The sequence below is a fragment of the Dryas octopetala genome, chromosome 2, assembly GCF_963921425.1.
Source record: "Dryas octopetala chromosome 2, drDryOcto1.1, whole genome shotgun sequence".
NCBI lineage: Eukaryota > Viridiplantae > Streptophyta > Magnoliopsida > Rosales > Rosaceae > Dryas > Dryas octopetala.
In genome coordinates this window covers 14,663,695-14,685,260 of record NC_141367.1, presented here as the reverse complement: position 1 = coordinate 14,685,260, position 21,566 = coordinate 14,663,695, and the positions used below count along the sequence as shown (strand labels likewise).

The 21,566-nt window shown below is 36.7% G+C and overlaps 1 protein-coding gene and 1 long non-coding RNA gene across 2 annotated transcripts; one reads left to right on the top strand and one right to left on the bottom strand.

The window, feature by feature from the left end:
- Positions 1-3,422: 3,422 nt before the first annotated feature.
- Positions 3,423-14,110, bottom strand: LOC147293337 (cysteine synthase-like). The gene is made up of 10 exons (XM_086232453.1): positions 13,769-14,110; positions 8,160-8,269; positions 7,661-7,718; positions 6,998-7,261; positions 6,107-6,244; positions 5,910-5,961; positions 5,714-5,793; positions 5,358-5,417; positions 4,119-4,199; positions 3,423-3,649 (listed from the first exon to the last, which is right to left on the bottom strand). The coding sequence occupies exons 1-10, from the start codon at positions 13,988-13,990 to the stop codon at positions 3,557-3,559; spliced, it is 1,158 nt and encodes a 385-aa protein (XP_086088579.1). The 5' UTR covers positions 13,991-14,110; the 3' UTR covers positions 3,423-3,556.
- A 4,755-nt stretch (positions 14,111-18,865) lies between these two features.
- Positions 18,866-20,649, top strand: LOC147293336 (uncharacterized). Its single transcript, XR_015120815.1, has 4 exons — positions 18,866-19,066; positions 19,154-19,199; positions 19,653-19,724; positions 20,364-20,649. It is a non-coding gene; the product is annotated as an uncharacterized LOC147293336 (long non-coding RNA).
- The last annotated feature ends 917 nt before the right edge of the window (positions 20,650-21,566 follow it).

The following is a 21,566-nucleotide window of genomic DNA, read 5'->3' as shown; positions in this document are numbered from 1 at the left end:
CTCAATTGGTTGGCGAAATGAAGATCCTGTAAAGTATGTGCACCCATGCTACCAAAAACCAGCTTGGAGATAGGCATATGGACCCTTCATTCACCCTATTCCCAATGAAGATTTTTGGGAAAAATAGATGAACCTAGAAATAATACCCCCAATTTACCATAGACAACCTGGTAGGCCCAAGAGAACAAGGGCAAGAGAGCAAGGAGAACCCCTAACAGCACCAACTGGGACCAAGTTGCTAAAGAGCTTCTATATAAGATCACATGCAAAAAATGTGGACAAGAAGGACACAATATCAGAACTTGTCTTAGAAGGAGAAGGACTGGAAATGAGGTATATCAGATGTTAAGTTTTCATTAATAAAGTGCCTTGTACAATTTGAATGACATGCCTCTTATTTCTTTTAATAATTTTGATTATCACTAAATGGCAGGGACATGAAAATGGGCAATCAAATACATCTTCAAATGGAGCTGAGGCAAGAATAGAGGTTGATACCATTGTGCAACAAGCCACCCCTCATAATCAAGAGCAGCCAAGATATGTAACTGGTCCTAACATAAGGAGTAGCACTCATGTAGAATTATTAAGAGAATGATTGTTTTCATAATAGCAAAATGGTCTTAAAATTTACAATTATTTCGGGCAGATGAAAGCAACTTCAACTAGAGCAACACCAAGAACATCTGCTAGTACTCAGTGCCAGCCTTGAAGGGGTGCACCGAGTGCGATCGCCTAGGATCCACCTTCAAGGGGGCCCACAAATTTTTATATTATATATATTAAAAAAATAGTTGTTGGGTTTATTTATAATGTCTTCGCTGCAATTAGGCCCTTCAACTTATTGTATCAGAGCTGTAGTTATCTAGTTTCTTTCTTTGGACTTAGGCCCCCCCTTGTATAAAAAAAAAAAAAAAAAAAACTAGGCCCTTCTAAGATATAAAGTTTGGGTTCTGCAACCTATTTTTCCTTTGTTATTAGTTGAAAGCCACCTTTTTATTTCTTTTTATTTCCTTAATTTGTGTTTGGCCAACTTGCTTCATTTTTTCTTTGGCTTTTCACGTGAATCACAAGAAAAGCAAGCCAACATTCTCATCTGCGTGGTAGTGGGTCCTTTTTGCCCTTAGGTTTACACCTTTTTTTTTTTTCATCAAAAGTACATGTCTGCTTTCTGGAAAGTTGGATTTAAAGAGCATGCTTGCTTTGAATTGGCAAAGATGGATCTTTGCCTCTCCATATAGTTTTGTGGAAAACTGGTTTTTTTTTTTTTTTTGGTTCTCCACAGGCTCTTTCAATCTGAAAGAAATTAAAGAGGTCTCATTGAGGCAAGAAGGTAATTAATGTTTGAGTGTGTGTTTTTCCCTTTTAATTTTTCTCTTCTATTCCGATAAATTTTTTTTTTTTCAATTATTTTCTTGACTTTTAACTAAAAATTTTCTAATTGATTTCTTGATGTGATCGAAAATTTCTTAATTGATTTCTTGTCAATTGTAAATTGTTTTGCAAAAGATTTTATTAGGAGCTCAATTTAGATTTCGCCCCTGGGCCTTCCAAAAGTCAGGGTCGGCCCTGCTGGTACTAGCTAATAGGGAACAACAGTTATAAGAGACTTTGTCACTCAATGGATGTCCTTTGTTATTTCAATTATATGAACTTGATTTCATTTTTATGGACAAAGAGTTGGGTAGACTAGACCAACTAATAAAGTTCCTGTATGCAGCTTGGTATTTAACATTTTTCATGTTATCAGGATCAAGTGAATGGGTAGTCAAATGTTAGAGCAACATAAGTTGGTATCACTAGCACTTCAAATACAACAGTTCTTGCAATTCCAAGTGTGCAAAGCCAACTTTTATGCATGACAACAAATACACCAAATGAAATGAAGCTTAAGAAAATGAAATGAAGCTTAAGAAAAGGAAAATATGAAAACCATGGGCAGGGTTAGATTTGAACTAGTGGCACCATTTTGGTATATTTTGAAACTTTGATGTAATGGCAGAGAGCATAATTCTCTTTTGAAACTTTGATGTAATGGTAGTGTTAGTTTAGGCATGTCATCTCTTTTGAAACTTTGATGTAATGGTTCTGTTAGTTTAGGCATGCCTCTCTCTTTTCAAACTTCATAATTTGAATTATTTTTTTTTTATTTACATATGATTTTGTGGCCAAAACCTTTGAAATGGGCAAGTTCATTTTATTTTCTTTTAAGTTGCAAAGCAGTCACAAAATAAGTGGATTCTCACACCAATAGTGCTTGAAGACTCTTCTTGGCTGTATCATAGCATCCTTCTTTGGTTTGTGCAGCTTAAGTTTTGGGTGTTCTTGGTATGTAGGATTCTTGGAGGGAATGGGCACCAGAAATAGCTTTTTGGTCAAATGAACAATTTTTTTTGTCAAACTTGATTAAATAAATGGAGGGAAGAACGAGTTTTGGAGGGAAAGAACTAAAACAACCCAATTTGGCGCCAATATACATGAGGTGGCTGATATTAGCGAGGGAAAATAGGGTTGCACTTAAAAAGACGGAAATACCCTTCATTTTAACACTCATTTCACAGAAACTGACAGCAGGTGGTTAATTGTCACATTAGTGAAAATTTGGGTGGTTAATTGTCAAAAAAAAATTTATAAGTAGTATTTGCGCACACCCCTAATAGTATGAGTGGTATTTGCGCACACCTCTAATAGTATAGGTGGTATTAGTGCAAAAAAGCCTTATGGATGATATGAAAAGATTGTTTAGTCACTTAGAGAGTGTGCGGAGCTTGTGAAATAGGAGTGTCAGTGTCAAGTTAATTTCAATTTTTTGACTTTTTGAAAGAAAATAGGTTTGCAATGGAGTGTTATTGTCAATAATTAAATTGACATGAGTGTCGAAAGTCAAGAAGTATGTTAAGAAATTGCATATTGGCCTCACAAATTCCAAGAAACAGCATGCCCCACTTGATCAATCAAACGCATGTAATGAGAGAGAATGGACATGTGGCGGAAACTTATTCGCCCGCTAGATTTAAAATTGGGTGTTAATTTAAAATTATTAAATATAATCAATACTATGGTTTTATGGGTCACATTTTGTAAATATAATCAATATTATGGTTTGTTATAATCACTTAAAATTTTATGGTTTTTATTAGTATATATGTTATTTTATATTTTATAATCTAAAATTAGGAAATTTAAAATTCGGTGTTAATTTAAAATTATTAAATATTAGGCTCATTTGATAGATTTAATTTAGACATTTTCAATGGTATAATTTATAAAATAATTAAATTTTTAATTTTTAATTTGTAAGAGAATATACGAAGATATTAAAAAACGTATATGTATTGACTTATATAATTGACTTGAGTCATTACAAGCAAAACAATTTTATGTTTAGTCAATAATTGACCCAGTTGGAAAATAGTAGTCAATATAATTGGATTGAATTGTCAATTGACACCCATCATTGCACATGCTCTTACATAATGGCCCTTGATTTTGATTTCCAAAACAAATATTGCAGACAATTTGCATCGCAGTCAATAAATTGCTTGAACGAAGGATTTCATGGTTCCGGTTGCATTTTCTCACATTCTTCTCTGATTGACTGGAAAAGAACGGTGGAGAGATACCGTTCACCAAAGCTTGGAAACATTACCTGTAAGCAATCAAATTCTCAATATACACACAAATATGCATGCTCAATAGTCAATACCCAATGACTTAATAGTCTTTTGGATCAAATGGTTTCAACCATGTAACCAACTCAGGACCTAAATCACTTCTTCTTTTTTCTCCCAGTCAAATCAAGCCATCTCACAAGTTCAAAATTTTAACATAAGAGTCTAGATTTCCATAGTCCCACTCCAACCCTCAACCACAAAGTTCATCATATAAAAGGATTTTCCAAATATTTGAACCTCTTCCTCAGATGGTCCATTTAAATTTTAGGGCCCATGCCATCTTCTGTAATCAGTATAATGTTTTCTACTATCAAATGTCCTTCTCCTTCTGACCCCCCCCCACAGAAAACCAAATAATGCTTCAGCTGAACTCACAGTGTGTAAATTCCATCAGTTTTATACAGAAAAATAATCTTGAAGGAAACAAATAGAGAGATGACATACCGTGATAAGCTTCCCTGCATTTTCAGGCCTCTTAGCAACCTTTAACGCAGCAGCAGCTGCTGCTCCAGAAGAAATGCCAACCTGATATAAAATGAAGGTAACCATTAAAAGTTAAAACTAAGAAAAACAAATGATTATATTAATTTTTGAAAAATAAAAGAGCAATACAGCAACAGCCTAGTAGACATATTAGAGAGAGAGAGAGAGAGAGAGAGAGAGAGAGAGAGAGAGTTCCTGTTGGTAGTTTGTTTGGCAGGAGGGAATAGGGGAAAAGTTTTAGCTCTGTCATTTTCTCATCTGTTGGACCTACCCACCCTGTTTGTTCAATGATCAATGCGTCTACTAGAGCAACCCACTTTGATCAATTAGCCAAACTTATTACTAGATATGAAATCGAGAAAATTTTAGCTAAAGGATTCAAACTATACCCTATGTCTCTATTCAAGATATGAATTTCACTTTGTGTCAACTGAGAGCTGAAACTTTTATTTGTGTCAATTAAGGATCCTAGTTTTTTTTTAGTTTTTATCTCAACTTTGGTCCGACATTGGACACATCAAACCTTCACCAAATTTAGAAAAATTATATTGAGTTTAAAATTATGCATCTCTTCTTTACAACCATATAAAGATCACCCAAATCGGACCTCTACAACTTTCTCAGAGGTCCGATTGGACAATTTCGGGTACCTTACTTTGAGGCGGATTATATGGCATTTTAGAGGTCCGATATGAGTGATCTTTATATGGTTGTAAATAGGAGATACATAGTTTTAAACCCAATATAAGTTTGCTGAATTTGGTGAAGGTTTGATGGGTCCAACGTCGGGTCAAAGTTAAGATAACATATTTTATAGCTTTATTGATGTGAACAGTATTTTATATAACATATTTTTTTATTATAATAATTTATGTCCCAAAAGGCTTGCGCCTCAAGTCTTACGCCTCGCCTTGCCGGACATAAAATGCCTCACCTCTACACGTTGCCTTTATGAACATTGAGATTTACCATAACTAAAATGTTTTCAAACTCACATGTCAAGGAAAGGTGTATTAGTTCAAACATTTTATCATGTTCCCAATTCTTCTATAGTTGTAATATAAAACTATGTTTCGCTGTTTTAGTGCTTTCATGTGTATGCGCTGAAGACATGGATATACTCGAGAGAATATAAAGGACTAAGTTTTAATTTTGCCTTCATCTCAATATAAATTTGATTGGAAAGTACAAAGCACAAACCAACAAGCCTTCCTGGAGTGCTAATTGCTTTGCTGTTTCAACAGCTTCATCACTTGAGATCTGCCACATTGACACCCTGTGAGAAATGAACTAGAAACCAACTTCACAAGGACCTGATGTGATTAACTGTAGATAGATGCATGACTAGCAAAATAACATTTTGACAGGATCATTCGAAAGGAACCAAGATTTCTATTGCAAAAGTCAACATAATTGCAATTACTTGTACCTTAATAACTTGGCTAGTTAGCTTTGATATAAGGAGATTTCAAAACTTATTTCAAGAATAAAGAGAGAAAGAAACAGACACATTAATTAAGAAAATAAATAGAATAAATTGGAATAAGATTTCAGACCTCTATAATTTCATCAACAACATCCAGGTTCAAATTTCTGGGTATAAATCCGGCTCCAATCCCTTGAATCTTGTGGAGACCTGTGTTTTCAAAAGTGAAAAGTAAACAAACATGTAAATAACTAAAATATTATAGAAAAATTTGAAAAAATGCAGACACTGAAATGATTAGAAGGATGATCCTTTATCTTAATTACCAGGCTTTCCACCTGAAAGGATGTTGCTTTCTGAGGGTTCTACACCAATAATCTGTTACTTTGCAGGTCAGATGGTGGGATGCAAATGGCAACAAAGAGAAAAGAAAGGAACAAAAAGAAAGTCTATCACATCCTGGCTGATCAGCATCTTTACATAAATTTGTTTGGCAATTATGAATCAGAAAAAAAGAAAATACCTTTATTTTAGGATTATTCTCTTTAAGGAACCGTCCTACCCCAGAAATGGTTCCACCAGTTCCAATTCCTCCAATAAATATATCCACCTTGCCTCTTGTATCTTCCCAGATCTCTGGACCAGTTGTCTCATAGTGTATCTGCATATAGAACATATAATAGATTTATACACATTTGGAAGCCAGAATGTTATTACACTATAACAAGATTGATCTCTATGCCAATTGCTCATGCATGTGACAAAGGTCAAACCCCACATGCTCTAATATAGACTCCTTGTAAAAGCAATCTAATCATTTACAGCTAACTTGTTGCAAGCACATCATCAAAACCATCCCAAGAAGTGAACATATCTATCAACCAAGAAGAAAAACCAATCTACCAAGAGACATATTTTCTTTTCTTTTTTCCAAAAAACAAAAGGGTAAAAATATCGCTTGTAGTTGATTTAACTATACCAGCTAATTTGTACAATTCATTTGCTTTCCAAGATCAAGCTCATGCACAATGTACTCTGATTTTCTAGAATGCATTGATCAATGACTGTACTTTGGGCTGCAGGCTTTTCAGTATACTATAAAGATTTCAGAAAAAGTACAGTAACATAAAATGTAAAGCAGGCATAGCAGAAATATTATTTTGGACCAGATACAAGCACCATTTCTACCATCACTGTGGACACTTGTACAATCTTCCCAGCAAACATGAATTTTCTTGTCTTTTTGGGTGGGCATATGAGATAAAAAAAAATTAAAAAATAAATAAAAGAAAGAAAGAAAGAACATGGAAACACGGTTGTTAAAAAAAAAAAAAAAAAAAAAAAAGCAACTAGTGGCTGCTAGATCCTAAAGAAGCCCCATGTTCAACAAAGTGGGAATAGGAAGCCAAGACACCTTAGGATTAGCAGGATTGTCAGACTGTTGAAGCATATATGCATTAGGTGTACTTTTTAATATTTCTTCAGCTTTCTGAATTGCTCCTTTCATGTCCTTAGCTGAATCTGTCAAAACAAGCTCAGCTCCAAATGCCTTTAAAATAACCCTTCTTTCCAAACTCATTGAAGCTGGCATTATCAAGATGAGTTTATATCCTTTAGTGGCAGCTATAAATGCAAGACCAATGCCTGTGTTTCCACTAGTGGGTTCCACCAGAACAGTCTAAAAAATAAATGACAAAGAACCTGTCAGTATGTTAAGAAAGCATTGAAAAAGAAACAATATGAAGCTTCAAAGGTATGGCTAGTTTTACAAGAACCAAAACCACCCCTCCGCAACATTAACCCTAATTTGAATTGATTCCTGAACCAAAAAGCCAATTCTTAATCATATAGTGAATTGCTTTAGGCATCACATTTGACCAGGTATTCATGCCCATTATAATTGCATACTTCTGTAGAGGATTCATTGAGTTACCCTGTTTTAGAAAAGTGTCAAAATGGAAGGGGGAAAAAACCCAGCAATGCTGCCTAATTCAAGAGCATATTACTCATTTCGCACACATGCTATATTCCTTTTTCCCTTTAGTGCAACATAAGAGTTATATCTACAGTCAGTTACCTGTCCAGGCTTTATAAGTCCTCTTTGCTCAGCATCAGTTATCATACTGTACCCTATCCTGAAGATGAAATCAGAAACATGAACAGGGATATTAACCATAAATATTGACATGCAGTATCTCTCTATAGTGTTGAGGAAAGAAATGAAGATATTAGATTTCATTAAAATGAGTACATTATTATCCTGAACCTAGAACAACCCTATTCCATACAGTTGTCTATGACAGACAACTATAGCGAACAACCCTAGTGAGATAGCCTTTTGAAAAAACCACTAATTAAGGATAATGAAAGATGAGAACTTATTCTCCATATTTTCCATTAGATTAAAAGAATCAAAAGCAGAGCCCACTTTCATGTAATAATATTTCAATTCTCATATCAATCTTGGGTTTTTTTTCCCCCTTATATCAGTCTGATCATAATGTTTCAGACCAAGTAGAAGGATACAAGATGCTCATTGTGTTTAATACCCAGAATGGCAGTCATTGATTCCTCACCTGTCCTTGACACTGCAACATGGCTCCATAATCTCAAGCTTTGCAGCAATGTTTGCAACAGACCCTTTTACAATATTATTCAGGTACACCATTGGTGTTTTCCCAATGAGCTGCATACAAAAGTAACCAGCATATAACATATGAATTAACAAAAAAACCTAGGAACTTCAAGTTTAGAAAAAATCATAATTATTTTAGTCACATGGTTTCTGGTGACTCAATACTGCTATATTTAGGCCCACTTTGGTATAGTTTGGTATTGATGTACTGTCAAAATAATCAACTGAAAAATAAAATAGTTGATCGTTTGGTAAAATGTATTTTTAAAAACGCTGTGAAAGTAAAAAACAATTTCTGAGTGCTTGGTAGATTTTAACGTTAGAGTTCTGTAGTTATATAGAATGACAAAAATAAACACGATGCTCAAAAGTGATTTTTACTCATTTATTTGATTAAAAAAAAAACTTTTACTTGTATTTGTGCAATTTTTTCTAAATATGTTTTTACCTTTAATTAAACCTAAAAAAATAACCTTTAATATTCTTAACAAAATTTTTTTTTTACAAAAAAAATAGTTTAACAACTAATAAGAAGGGATTTGGCTATGCAGATGCCTAGTGGCAGATAGGATATACCAATAACAACAATTTAATGCCCTAGTGAAAAAAGACTCCTCCGGTAAAAGAAAAAAAAATTATATCTAAATTCTCTCTCCCCTCCTCTACTTCTACTTCTTCGATCTTCTTTCTTTCACGCCTCCTTTCTCTCTCCACTCTCATTTTTCTCTCTTCTTTCTTTATGAGCCGTTCATGTATTCTTCCTCTATTCTTCTTCTACTTCTTCACCTATATATTTCACTGTAAAGAGGTTTTCTTTATTTCTTATTATTTATTTATAGCTTTACATAATTTTTAAATTGTGGAAGTCTGGAAGAACTTCAATAAAGAACATAGAAGATGAGAATAATAGTAGATGAGAGAAGATGCAGATAGAAGAGGATATGTTGGGTTGAAAGAGATCGTAACATAAAGAATATATTATGTCAATTGTGAAAAATAAAAGGGATATTTTAGATATTCCATAAAATTCATTGATAGCAATCACCAATTCCTTATAGCTTCTCTTGGTAGTGAATTTTAATGTGAATAAGATCTGATATTTCTCTTTTTACCAAAAGGGTTTTGGACACAAAATTATTTAAAAAGTGATTTTAAATCTAAAAAAGCAATACTAAACGGGGTCTTAAATGTTAAGAAGGGTTTCAACAAGCAGTTGTTAGATAATCTAGTTAGAAGCGTCGTAGAATTACCCACAATGCATCCAAGTTCGGTTCTCCGTTCCTAACTCAAAAAAAAACAAAAAAAAGGGTTTCAACCAAAATTTTTTAAAAAATAAATGTTAAGAAGGGAAGGGGGTAAGTATGTCCAACAAAATTCGAAGAATATCATCACTAATATCAAAATTTCCATTCATTCTTATCTATCTATCCATTATCTTAGATGACATAAGGCAAAAGAATTGACAGGCTTTACTTTAAATCCTGATAAGATACCATAGAAGAAAGAGACGTGTTGTTTTCTACAACATAGAAAACTAAAAGCCAAAGAAAATCTCCGCTTGGTTTGTAGTGTAGATTTGGAATAGGCCCCATCAAAGGTGAAAAAATAATCTTTTTTGGTATATGCTATGCATCTTGAAATTGGTTTTAGCAGACGTAGAATTCTCAGTATGAAAAAAAAACTTGAAGCTTCCATAAAGTGATCTAAAATATTCTTTTCCTTCACCAAAGTAATGCAAAACCACATGAAGAAACACAGTTAAAATTTCTCAGCATCTATAATTCAATGAACTCCAGTTTTTCTATATAACCACAATATAAGTCAACCAGTTTTTCTATTAAATGGTTAGGTTTCATGTGTACTCAAGGAAATATATAGGAGGTGTTTTCAATCTTGAAGGAAGAAGATGAATTAGCCATAAAGGTAACTCATCCCCACCATTTTTGTAGGAATTGAAAGGGATAAGTTTCCCTAATGACTAATTCATCTTCTTCTTTCAATTATAAGCTGTTTTCTTAATTAAATATGAATTTAGCCATTTGACATATCCAGTCATATTTTATGCATTAACCAAGACCTAAGCATCACTAACAAATGAGGCAAATGAGTATGACAAAATTGTACTTTACTAACCTATGTGGCAATTTGACATACCATTTTGCTACTTCAAAAAGTTGTTACTCCAATGATGGAAATTATAGGGTATAACTGATATATTGACATGTGGTATAACCAGTGTAAGTGTTATAATATGAGTGAATGTTATTAATATTATACCCTACTAATATAAACAAATTGTTTAATAATACTCTTACACGTTAGATTGGTTATACTACACGGCGATATATCGGTTATACCCTATAATTTTTCGGAGGGATGAGGCAAATGATTTGAACTAAATATTATTTCATTGTTTATCTTTTTTTTTTCCTCATCTTTCTTTTGTTATTTTTAAAAATTAAAAAAATACAAATAATAACTTTTAATAAAAATAAGGTTTTTTTGTACAAATACCACCTGAATATAGAGGGTGGTGCCGGAAAATTATTTTTTTACTAAATGTCACTCAATGTTACCTATATATGACAATATGCCACGTGCTGCCTAATTTTCTGTTAAATTATAAAAAAAAAATTCGAACTTCCCATTTTGCCCATGATTAAATTAAGAAGAGTGCTGCTATTTGCACACACTTTTCTTCTACACACCTCTTTCACTTTTTTAAAATTTAAAATTTAAAATTTCTTTTTAACACACCCCTCTCATTACCAAAATACCCAAAATTAATCATCTCACCAAATTCCTCATTGCATACCCGCCTAATCCATCAAACACATCCCAGCCATCCAACATCCCAGCAAACACACCCCACCTCCCACTCCAACCACCCCGCACCACCGCGCACAGCATCGCCACCGCCACCACCACCACCACATCTCTTTCTTTCCTTCTCTCTCCTCCCTCCCTTTCTCTCTCTAGCTTATCAACCCAGCCACCCCGCCAAGACTAGCCGCAAACACAAACGAGCTCCGACACCCAACCACAACGCCGATGTTGTGGGTTAGGTTGAGGTTGTTGTCGCCGGAGAAAAAAGCCAGGGCTGTGCTGGGAAAGTCGGCGCGGGGCTGGGTTAGGCACGCGACAGGGCTAGGCTGGGAGGGTCGAGGTTGTCGTCGCCGAGAAAGAAGCTAGAGAGAGGCGCGCAGCACCACCTTCCTCGCACCACCACTACGGCAGTCATCCGCCGAAATCAGCGGGTTCGTTCGGCAGCTATCCTTCGAAACCGGTGGGTTCGTTCGGCAGTCATCTGCCGAAGCCGTTAGTTTCGTTCAGTGGCTGTCAACCGAACCAACCGCAGCGACAGAGAAAGGGAAGGAAGAGAGAAGGGAGAGAGGAGAGAGGGAAAGAGAGAGAGAGAGAGAGAGAGAGAGAGAGAGAGAGAGAGGAGCCGAGGAGGGGCTGCCGGGCTGGTTGTGGTGGCTGTTTTGGGTGGTGCTGCGCGCGGTGGTGGTGCTGCGAGGAAGTTGGTGCTGCGCGCGGTGGTGATGCGAGGAAGGTGGTGATTGGGCGAGTGGAAAGGAGGGAAAAAAAACAAAGGAAGGGGTGTGCCAAAAGGAAGGGCTGTATAGTTTTTTTTTTCTTTTTTTTTTTTAAATAAGGGTGTGCAAAAAAAAAAAATGTGCAAATAGCGACCGTCATTAAGAAATATATATATATATTTTAAAATAGTTTTAAATTATTTTTTCAAGTATAAATTTATTTTACACTCAATTTAATTAAAAAAACTTAAAAATGAAAAAGGAAATATTAAAACATAAAAAGCCCTACCCCAGCCGCCGGTCCCACCACCGGCGGCTCCTCTTCTGCCAACCACCCCCAGCCGCCACCAGTCCTCCCTCCCTCCCTCTGTCTCTCTCCCTCACCATATCCACCACAACCACCTCCACTTTCTTCATCTTCATCTTCCTTTCCTTCAACCCATTTTCACTCTCTGCCTTGTTCTTCTTGTTTTGCACATACCTAATTAACAATGAAGCCAAAACCACAGTTCCAGTCATCAAACCAATAGCAATACCAACAATTGCTCCAGGGCTCAACCCAGAGCTGCCACTGCAACTTTTCAAAGGTAACCCACAAAGACCAAGGTTGTTTCCCTCAAAAGCCTCCACACCAAACTTTGATCCACCAAAAACATGGATGTGGGCAGAGACGAGAGAAAGAAAGAGAAGGAGAAAGGGGGAAGAGAGAGAGAGAGAGAGAGAGAGAGAGAGAGAGAGAGAGAGAGAGAGAGAGAGAGAGAGAGAGAGAGAGAGACATAGAGAGCTGGGAGGACGGGCGGTGGCTGGTGGTGGGTGGGCGGGAAGAGGAGCCGCCGATGACGGGGCCGTGGCTGGGGGGAAATCTGTGGTATTTTCATCTGTAATTTTTTATTTGATTAAATATTATTTTATATATTTATTAAATAAATATTGGGTCAAGTGAGCAAAGTAAGTGGTGTATATAGAAATATAGAATCACTTTGCTTTTCAGCTTTTTAAATGTTCTATGACATGAATTGAAACAAAGAGTCCTCGGAATTAATAGAAAATTTAACCGAAATAAACCGTAGGTGGTACGTTATTACATGTGTATAATATTGGATGGTATATAGTTAAAAAAAATATATAAATTGTGTGAGAGCACACTCTCTATAATTTGGATGATATTTGTATAAAAGAACCTAAAAATAATTAAAATTCAAACCCACTATCTAGCCCCTCCCCTTTTCTCTTCGGCGTTTCCTTGACAACGACAAATTTGCAATATACCTCTCCCTTCTTTTCTCTCTCTTTCTTCCTCTTTCCTTCTTTTTATTCTCCTTGTACGACACTGTTTTTGCTGCTGCATTCGACCCTCTGAGCATCTAAAGTAAGCTCATGAAATTGCCAGTAATGATGTTGACAATGATAAGAATGGTGACAAAGACTGATGAGAGGTTTGATTTGCACAAAAAAGAGATAAAGAACTCGAAAAAGAGGAAGGAGAAGAAAAAAAATAAAACAAAAGAAGAAAGGGTGACGGTGACCGTGGTGATTGGATGGGAGGTAACACTTTAACATAAAAAGTAATATATTTTGAATAAAATATTTGTGGGATCCATTTTTTGCCTTCTGATATACCTCATCCATAGAGAGGTGAAAAGCTGATGTGGAGCATCTATAGTTTCAAGTTTCACCAAATCAAATTGACCCACTTCATAATTTTGATAATTTACATAGGGAAAAAACAAAAAAAACTAACGACTTAATCTCTCACCTCTGTCACATCTTCACTATTCACAGTTGTTGAAAATGAATTTCCGGATGATTAAAAGAAGAACCAATTACAATTCCATAAACTATTCCATCAACAACATCAATATGAATGAAAGGAGTCTACCAATACCAATACCCATGTACAAAGAACTAAGCAGCTCAATTTGATCAAACTTCTATAACTTAAAGTCATATTTCAAATAAAAAAACCAACCCAGTTCTTATTTCCCGCAAAAAAAGTCAGAAATGGTATTACCTGAGTAACATCTTCAGCAATGTTGAGACCCTCAACTGCTGAGCCAGCTGAAGAAGTCTTCCCTTTGTGACACATGCTCTTGCTCTTGTTCTTGTTGTTGGACCTTAGAGTCCAAGACGTGGTGGTCGGGCCCACCGGCCATAACTGTTTGGGAGTGGTGAGCTCTGATTTGGGGCTGCAGGGAGAGGATGTCAACAGATTCATCAGAGAAGCAGAACCCATCTCTACTCTGCTTCTGCTCTCGCTCTCTCTCTCTCTTTCTATGAGCAAAGTGACTGGGGACTTTGGTTCTTTACTTCTGATTAATTGTTTCGTGGTTTTATGTGTGGTGGTGTCGATTCTGTACGGTTCGAATTATATGGATGCATATCTAAATAATTGACATTGCTACATGATGGTATAATTTGTACGGATGCATGTTAGGATGTTGTCTTTATCGTTTTCGATCGACTCTTTTAATGATTTTGGTAAACATCTTTTACCATTCGAAAATCACAAAACTTGAAACTAGAAAATATAGAAAAAATATATTTTTTGGTTTTGCTAAGTAATGAAATAAACTGAAATTAATCGATTACTAATTGGTTATTACCAAATAATGATTCCAGGAAAGAAAAAAAAACGAAGTATTTACCAAAATAAGTATATATAAGCATTAAGACCAAATGACATTTTTGTCCCTTTGTAGTTTCAGTCATTTTTTACTTTTGTTTGTGGGTAAACCCACACCGATCCAACAGCCAATCCTGGCTGGACACGTGGCTGGTCAGACTTTGACCTCCACATCATCACTGCCCAGCACTTCCTCCGCCAGCTCGGACCGGATCTCCATGTCGGGTCCACCATGTTTGGCCCGGGCCGAACCGATGATCTTCCAGGGGATTGAGTGCCACGGTCATTCCAGTTCGGCTCGGCTCGGCACCGAAGTGACCTCCTTTCGAGTTCTAACGTCGGCCAGTTAGGGCTCGGAGGGACCCCTATCTCTCGGGTCGGCTCGACTTGGAATCTCATGTCCGATCCGATCACACATAGACTTCATGCATACGCATAAGGATATATGTTTGGTTCGGCTCGGCTCTCCGCCGCCATTCCCAGGAAGATCACATTGGGATGAACCGCCACACTTAAATGCACTTGACACAAATCTTCTGACAGATAGAATATCCAGTCTGCATTCATGACTGCTGGGGCAGTTTGCCTGAACCTAGAGGTGTCAAACGGGTCGGGCCGGCCCGAGTACGACACGGCACGGCACGATTAAAATAGGCACGGCACGGCACGGCACGATTAAATGGGCCGGGCTGGGCCGAAGTTTTTAGCCCATCGGGCACGGCACGGCACGAGCACGACACGGGCCAAGCACGGCACGAGCACGGGCACGAAATGGGCCCGAATTAGGCACGACTATTTTAACATTGTTTTTTCTATTTTTAAAGAACTTTTCAACAAAAATATTCAATTTTCATGAAAAATAATGTTAATATTTAATTATAAATAAGAAAAAATATCATAAGATTAGTTTTATCACCATAAAAAATAAAAATAAAAATAGGTCCGTGGGCCGGCCCGTTTAAGGCACGGCACGAGCACGAATGGCCCGCGGGCCATGGGCCGTGCTGGGCTTAGGTCTTAACTATATGGGCCGGCCCGAGCACGGCACGAAAGCACGATGGACTCAACTTAAACGGGTCGGGCCGGCCCGTTTGACACCTCTACCTGAACCTTCCAACCTTGCATTTAATGGAGCATTCATTGCAGCCTTGAATGCTGAGGAGGTGAGCAGCTGTACATGCAACTAGTTCTGACCAGGCGCGTGGGTCACTGGCAACCATGCATTCACATGCAGGTATCTTACTCATCAAGACTTCCTTTGCTTATATATATCAACTCATATGTGCAAAAACCAACATGATGAATCTACTCACAAAACACTTACACAAAAATTCCCACTCACCTAAGAGCTTACCCAACTTGCTGAGAATAACCCAGAACATTTGCCTTGTTCTTCCTATTCTCCCAAGTTCATCCTCTGTTCTTCCTCATCCACCATCAAACACCATCACTGATTTCATCATCGGAGCGTGTTTGGCTGGTACCACACCGGTCCATCTCCCTTGATCTTGTTTCTTTTGCAGGAAGATCTCAATCAACATCCACTTCATCATCCAGCAAAGCATCTGATCAGCCAGATCAGCGTTTCTAAGTTGTTGCATCTACCTCACGAGAATTTGCATCAACAACTTTCATCCCATAGTTTCAATTTTGATTATTTTGGTCATGTAATTTCATAATAGTTGCAATCAAGTTCAAAACTTTAAACTCGTGTATTTTGATGACAGAAATTTGCCATCGCACACACGTATTGGGCTCACGTATTGGGCTCATGTATAGGCATGCGACATCAATGTATTGTTGATGTGTAACTTGGAGTTATGATGTTTGCTGTTTTGAATAAATTATGTAGAATAATATAGTGTATCTATGATATTTATAACATAGATACTCCGTTTTTTATTAGGGAATTTAATAATATATATATTTTTTTAGTAGTTTAAAGATAAATAAATTAATAATTACATTATCTCAAGAGATTAATACCACTAAATCAAATATTAATCTCACAAGATACTAAATGTGGGTTAAATATTTTGATTAAATAGATCAGGTTGGATCAGAGATAATAAATAGCGGAAACACGTGAAGTGAAAATAAAACTTCTTTATAAAACCAACCCTCAAGGTTACGGTAGTTCCATTGCAACTTTGAAGAATTAAATAAATTTGAAATACATAGTAAGCATAAGATAAAGGTTCCAAAGCTACACAAACATAAAATCAAAGTAAATAGCTCAAAAACCATCTACAAACAATGGAGGAAAATTATTTAAAACCCACATGACATGATAAAATAATTAAATGACATCACTAAAAAAATCTAAGAAGTTGACAAGTCTCAAGATGTTGCTCTGCTCGACCCAATTTCGTTTCTTTAACATACTCGTACTTATAAAACATCCAATAAACAAGGAACAACAAAACAAATATAGGGGGTAAGCATATCATACGATCATAGCTTTCCCTCAAGGGACTCTGGCTAGTTTGAAAATCACAAAATATTTCTCAGTATAAATCATAATAGAAATCATTTTCTTACGGATCCGTAAATCATTAAAAAAAGTTCTTCAAACCTTTCCTTTGAAATCATTTTCAAAACATTTATAACTCGGCTATACATGTACATAATTATAATCATACAATTTCATAACAAATCATTCAAATTTGATGGTCGATACACATTCGGTACAACTATGGCCAGCCATTAAAATAAATAGCATCTACATTGAGAGTGTCATGGTAAACAGAAATAGGTACTTGCAATTGAGAATCCATACCACTGCCACTGTGATCAATCATGGGTCTCCGCTTCACACAAGCACACGTAGACACATGTTGGCTTGGCTAAACTCCTTATAATGTACTGATCAATTCTTATAGAAGGTTTAAGGATTCGAACCCAAAGTCACGTTCCACGCTACCCAAACTCTCAGACCAATAAACATAGCATGTTATAATAATTTAAAAACACAAACACACACAAAGTCTATAGTTAGGAATATAGGATAAATCCCCTTACTTGAAATCCAATGCTCTTCAAATCTATATATCTCTATCCGTCTTGAATTCATCTCTTTCTTGTCACGTCACAAAGAAATCATTCTGTAACTGGTGTTTTTAGTATCCGACAATACGATAACTTAGTCAAAAGTTAAGTTCAACACAATTTCGTTATGATCCTTCCTTCTAGGTCACACGTCCCTAAAGATTCTAGTGTTAAATGGACTAAACTCTACTCTTTAGGGTTTCTAAGTTTCAAGTTTTATCTTAAAGTCAAAGCACTTGACTAATTACTTTAATTTAAAACAATTCCACAAATTAATTTAGGTAAAAATAAATCAAACATAAGTACTATCTAAGTATCCTAATTAATTAGTATTTCTTCAAAATATTCCACTAATTAATTAATCTTGAATAATAACTTAAATCCAACTTAATTAATCTCTACTATAGAACATGTTAAGCCTAGCATACTGTTAGATTTTAATTAAATCTCCAAATTAAAGCTACAACTTAAGCATGCTTAATTATCCTAATAAATTAAGCAAATAAATCTCCAAAATAAACTAGACATGCTTAATTAATAAATAAAATTATACTTAATTAACCTAAATAAGCAAATCTAAAATTAAAGCCTAAGACAAATAAATAGAGTAGAAATATTAAAATACTTACCCGGTTGTAAACTTGCAAAGCTAGACTTCACTCCTAAGGACTCCTCCTCCTTAGCTTATCTCCAAAAGAAAAAACTTTTGAACTATGAGAATTTTCTTTCCTTTTGATTTGTCTCTTCTTAAAGAGACTCTGTGAGACCCAAAATTTTCCAAATTTATTTTGGAATTTTTCTTTAATTTCTAGAATTTTTCTAGAAATTTGTTTGGCGGAAAATCGTATTTTTCACCTTAAGCTTTAATTGTTTGACCAACTTTGACTAGAGTTTTGACCCAAGTTAGACCTTTAAAAGGTGGTACTTTTACTCCCGAACCCAACGGAGCAAGTCTCATATTATTCCGAGTCCGGGAGATTATTTTATGAATTTCCCAAAATTTCATTTTTAAAAGCATTTTATCTTAGTTGTGGAGCTTGAAATTTTCGAAATTTTTCTAAAGGAAAAATTGGTAATTTGACCTCATAGTTAATTAGTACTAGTCGATACGAGTCCGTAGTATTTTTCGGAGTATTTTTCTGAGTCCCGAGCTATTTTTAATTAATTTTTGAAGTTGAGAAATATAGGAAAAAGAAAATAAAATAGGAAATCAACAGATCGCGCCACGTGGCACGATCTGGAGCGTCCATCGCTGCATGGCAGCAAGATCTGATGGCTGCATGTGCAGCCAAGTGTCAATTTCTCATTGGTCAAAGTTATGACGGTTGACTTGAGTCAACCCGGTCAACTCGGATGAGTCAACCGAGTTGACTCACTCACCCTCCCTATAAATAGCAGCGCACCCTCAGCTGATTTTCATCCCATTTCAGCCGCACGCTTCCCAAGAGAGAGCTTCTCTCTCCTCTCTCCTCCTTTCTCTCTCTTCTTCAATCTTGTTTTGAGTTTATCTTGAGTTCTGGAGCTCCGATCGACGATCCGATTTCGCCTACGCGATCGTGGCGACGAGCTCTTCAATTCTAGTAGTGTGAAGGCTATGTTTTGGTGAAGTTTTAAAAAAATCATTTCTGAGCTCCATAGGTAATTTCTTGATCTCTGTCGAATTTCTGCTAAAATTTTGTTAAAGAAATCTCTTGTTAATTAGGCTATTTTAATCTTATTATTTAGCAAGTCTAGTAGTACCGAGACTCTGCTCGTGGGAAGTCTTCAACAGGTATACCCTTAACCCAGCTTATTTAATTTGCTGTTGTTTAAGTGGTGGTTATAGACGAAACACCGTTTAACTGTTGTTATTAAATGAACTTAATAAATATTGAGGCCATATCAGTGGTAACCAAATAACGTGATGACTAAGGTCAGTCCGTGAGCATACAAGCGTTGGGTACTGAGCCAGAGCTCCCTCAGTTTCCCCATGCACTGACCTGGTCACGTTGTAAGGTTCATATCTGATCAACCTCCTCGACAATAAATTAAAATAAACTTAGAAACCACACGGTCTGACATGACTGTCTGCCTCGGGGAGCAGGGTCATGCCGGATCAAGAATTTAGAGAAGCCTAGCAAGTTACGCTAGTGCCAAACCTCTAAATTTTACCTGGTCTTAACAGACAAGGTCGAGAGTACGTTCAGTACGTTCCTAATAGCTGTCGTCGGATTCGGATCTCCAGTTTCCCAACAGGTACAAGTGGGACCCAGACACAGGAAAGGGATCAGGCAAGGGACACACTTTGGTAAAACAGGTAGGGGGAAGGTACCATATCCCGGTTATTGGATTTCCTGCCTATTTTCGTACTATATGTATATGAAAATGTCTTTCACAGAGAATGTGCATGATTTTTGTATGGCATATTTGTGTGATTTTCTGTGTGATACCTTGGACGACCTGAGAGTAACGGGCACGTGTTGTGACCTTGGGTTTCGATCCCCTAAACCTCCGGAGGGGTAAGTACGGACTGGTTAGTCGAATGTCCTTCTGGGGAGGCTAACCAATGTGGTATTACCAGGTAAATGGATACTCTCACCACAGTATCAAGGTGGTGGTTGAATTTCCGATACTGGCGGTTGGCCTGTATGTGATCGGTCGCAGGTATGTTTCTGAACTATGTCACGTGACAGGAAGAATTTTCACTGAAAAAGATGTATGAGCATGCAAAGGCTTTACTCACAGATTATTGGCATAATTATCTTTATCATTATTGGCTTTGGTTACAATATTATTGATATTGATACCCTGTTTTTGGGTGTGCATTGCTTTTAAACTGTTTTCCTTGAAATCCTATATTTTCGAGTATTGTTTCAAACCTAACCAGGATTTTCCCTCGAGGGGAAGCGATGAACGTATGTGACGCTTACCCCCTACTGTACTCTTGTGAGTGCAGATAATCCAGTTGTTGGAGACCAAGATTGAGGTCGTGGGTGTGGCACTTGCAGCTTGTCAGTTTCAGTCTTGCTATCTGGTTTAGATCCTTTCTTTGGATCTGTGGTGGTGTTTCTCTTTCATCCTCGTAGGTGGCATATCCCAATGGCTATCCATGAGTCCAATTTGTTGCACCACTTTGTTGAAGACTGAATCACTCTGGCGTGGGTTGGACTATCCTGACATATCTGTTTATCTACTGTTTACTATGTAGCATTAGGGTTAGTGTATTTGAAACATATAACACTCACGGGTTGGTACTCTTTACTATTATTTATAATGTGAGGTATTTTCAGTAATTTCTTTCGCTGTATTTTTACTACTCTGATCCAACCCGGGTTCTTCAATAAAAAGGGCTTAACTCGTTTTAGAGAGCTTGAGAATATAATACTCGGGGTAAGGGGTATTATAGTCTCAGGATCTTTAAGACGGGTGCCGCTGTGGTGTTCCCAATTTCGGGGCGTCACAGAAAAAGTGGTATCAGAGCGGTACGACCTAAAAAAAAAAAATATAATAATAATAATAATAAATAAATAAATAAATAACTTTGTAAGATTGTTAGTAGATTATTTTTACTAATATGCAGGATATGCCAACCCAGAGCCGATTCAGCAGATTCCTTCGAAGTTTCCACCCAAACACATTCTTCGATAAGTCTTTCCCTTGATACACTTTTGTTCCTTCTATTATTTGTGTCAATCATTCCCTTATTTGTTTTCAGTCTTGCTGACAAGATGCCACCCCGTTTCAATCGAACTAACAGTAATACCAATAATCAGTTCGACCCACAACAAATGGTTGAATTTATGCAGGCTTTCTTTGCTCAACAAGCCGGTAACCGTCTCACTCCCGCTGAACGTGAAGATAAGCGACGAGGCGAGTACTTAGATCGTTTCCTTAGGACTAAGCCGATGAAGTTTCACGGAAGTTCCGAACCCGATTTAGCTGAGAATTGGGTTACGCACATCGAGAAGAAGCTCGAGTCGATTAACGCACCAGATGAGTACAAGATCTGGCTAGCTACACATGTGTTTGAAGGCGAAGCTGACGGATGGTGGAGATCCATTAGGCACCGAGAAAATATTAACACTATGACTTGGGAAGGATTTAGGGAATTGTTCTACGACAGATATTTTCCCGAGCCACTGCAGATGACAAAGATGAA

What these genes read in the sequence shown, in the direction of transcription:
- LOC147293337 (XM_086232453.1), bottom strand. Translation starts at nt 13,990, where the DNA reads ATGGGTTCTGCTTCTCTGATGAATCTGTTGACATCCTCTCCCTGCAGC. An exon ending in TTGCTGAAGATGTTACTCAG is followed by an intron (nt 8,270 to 13,768) that starts GTAATACCATTT and finishes TTTTGTATGCAG; the next exon opens with CTCATTGGGAAAACACCAAT. An exon ending in CCTTTCAGGTGGAAAGCCTG is followed by an intron (nt 5,794 to 5,909) that starts GTAATTAAGATA and finishes TTGAAAACACAG; the next exon opens with GTCTCCACAAGATTCAAGGG.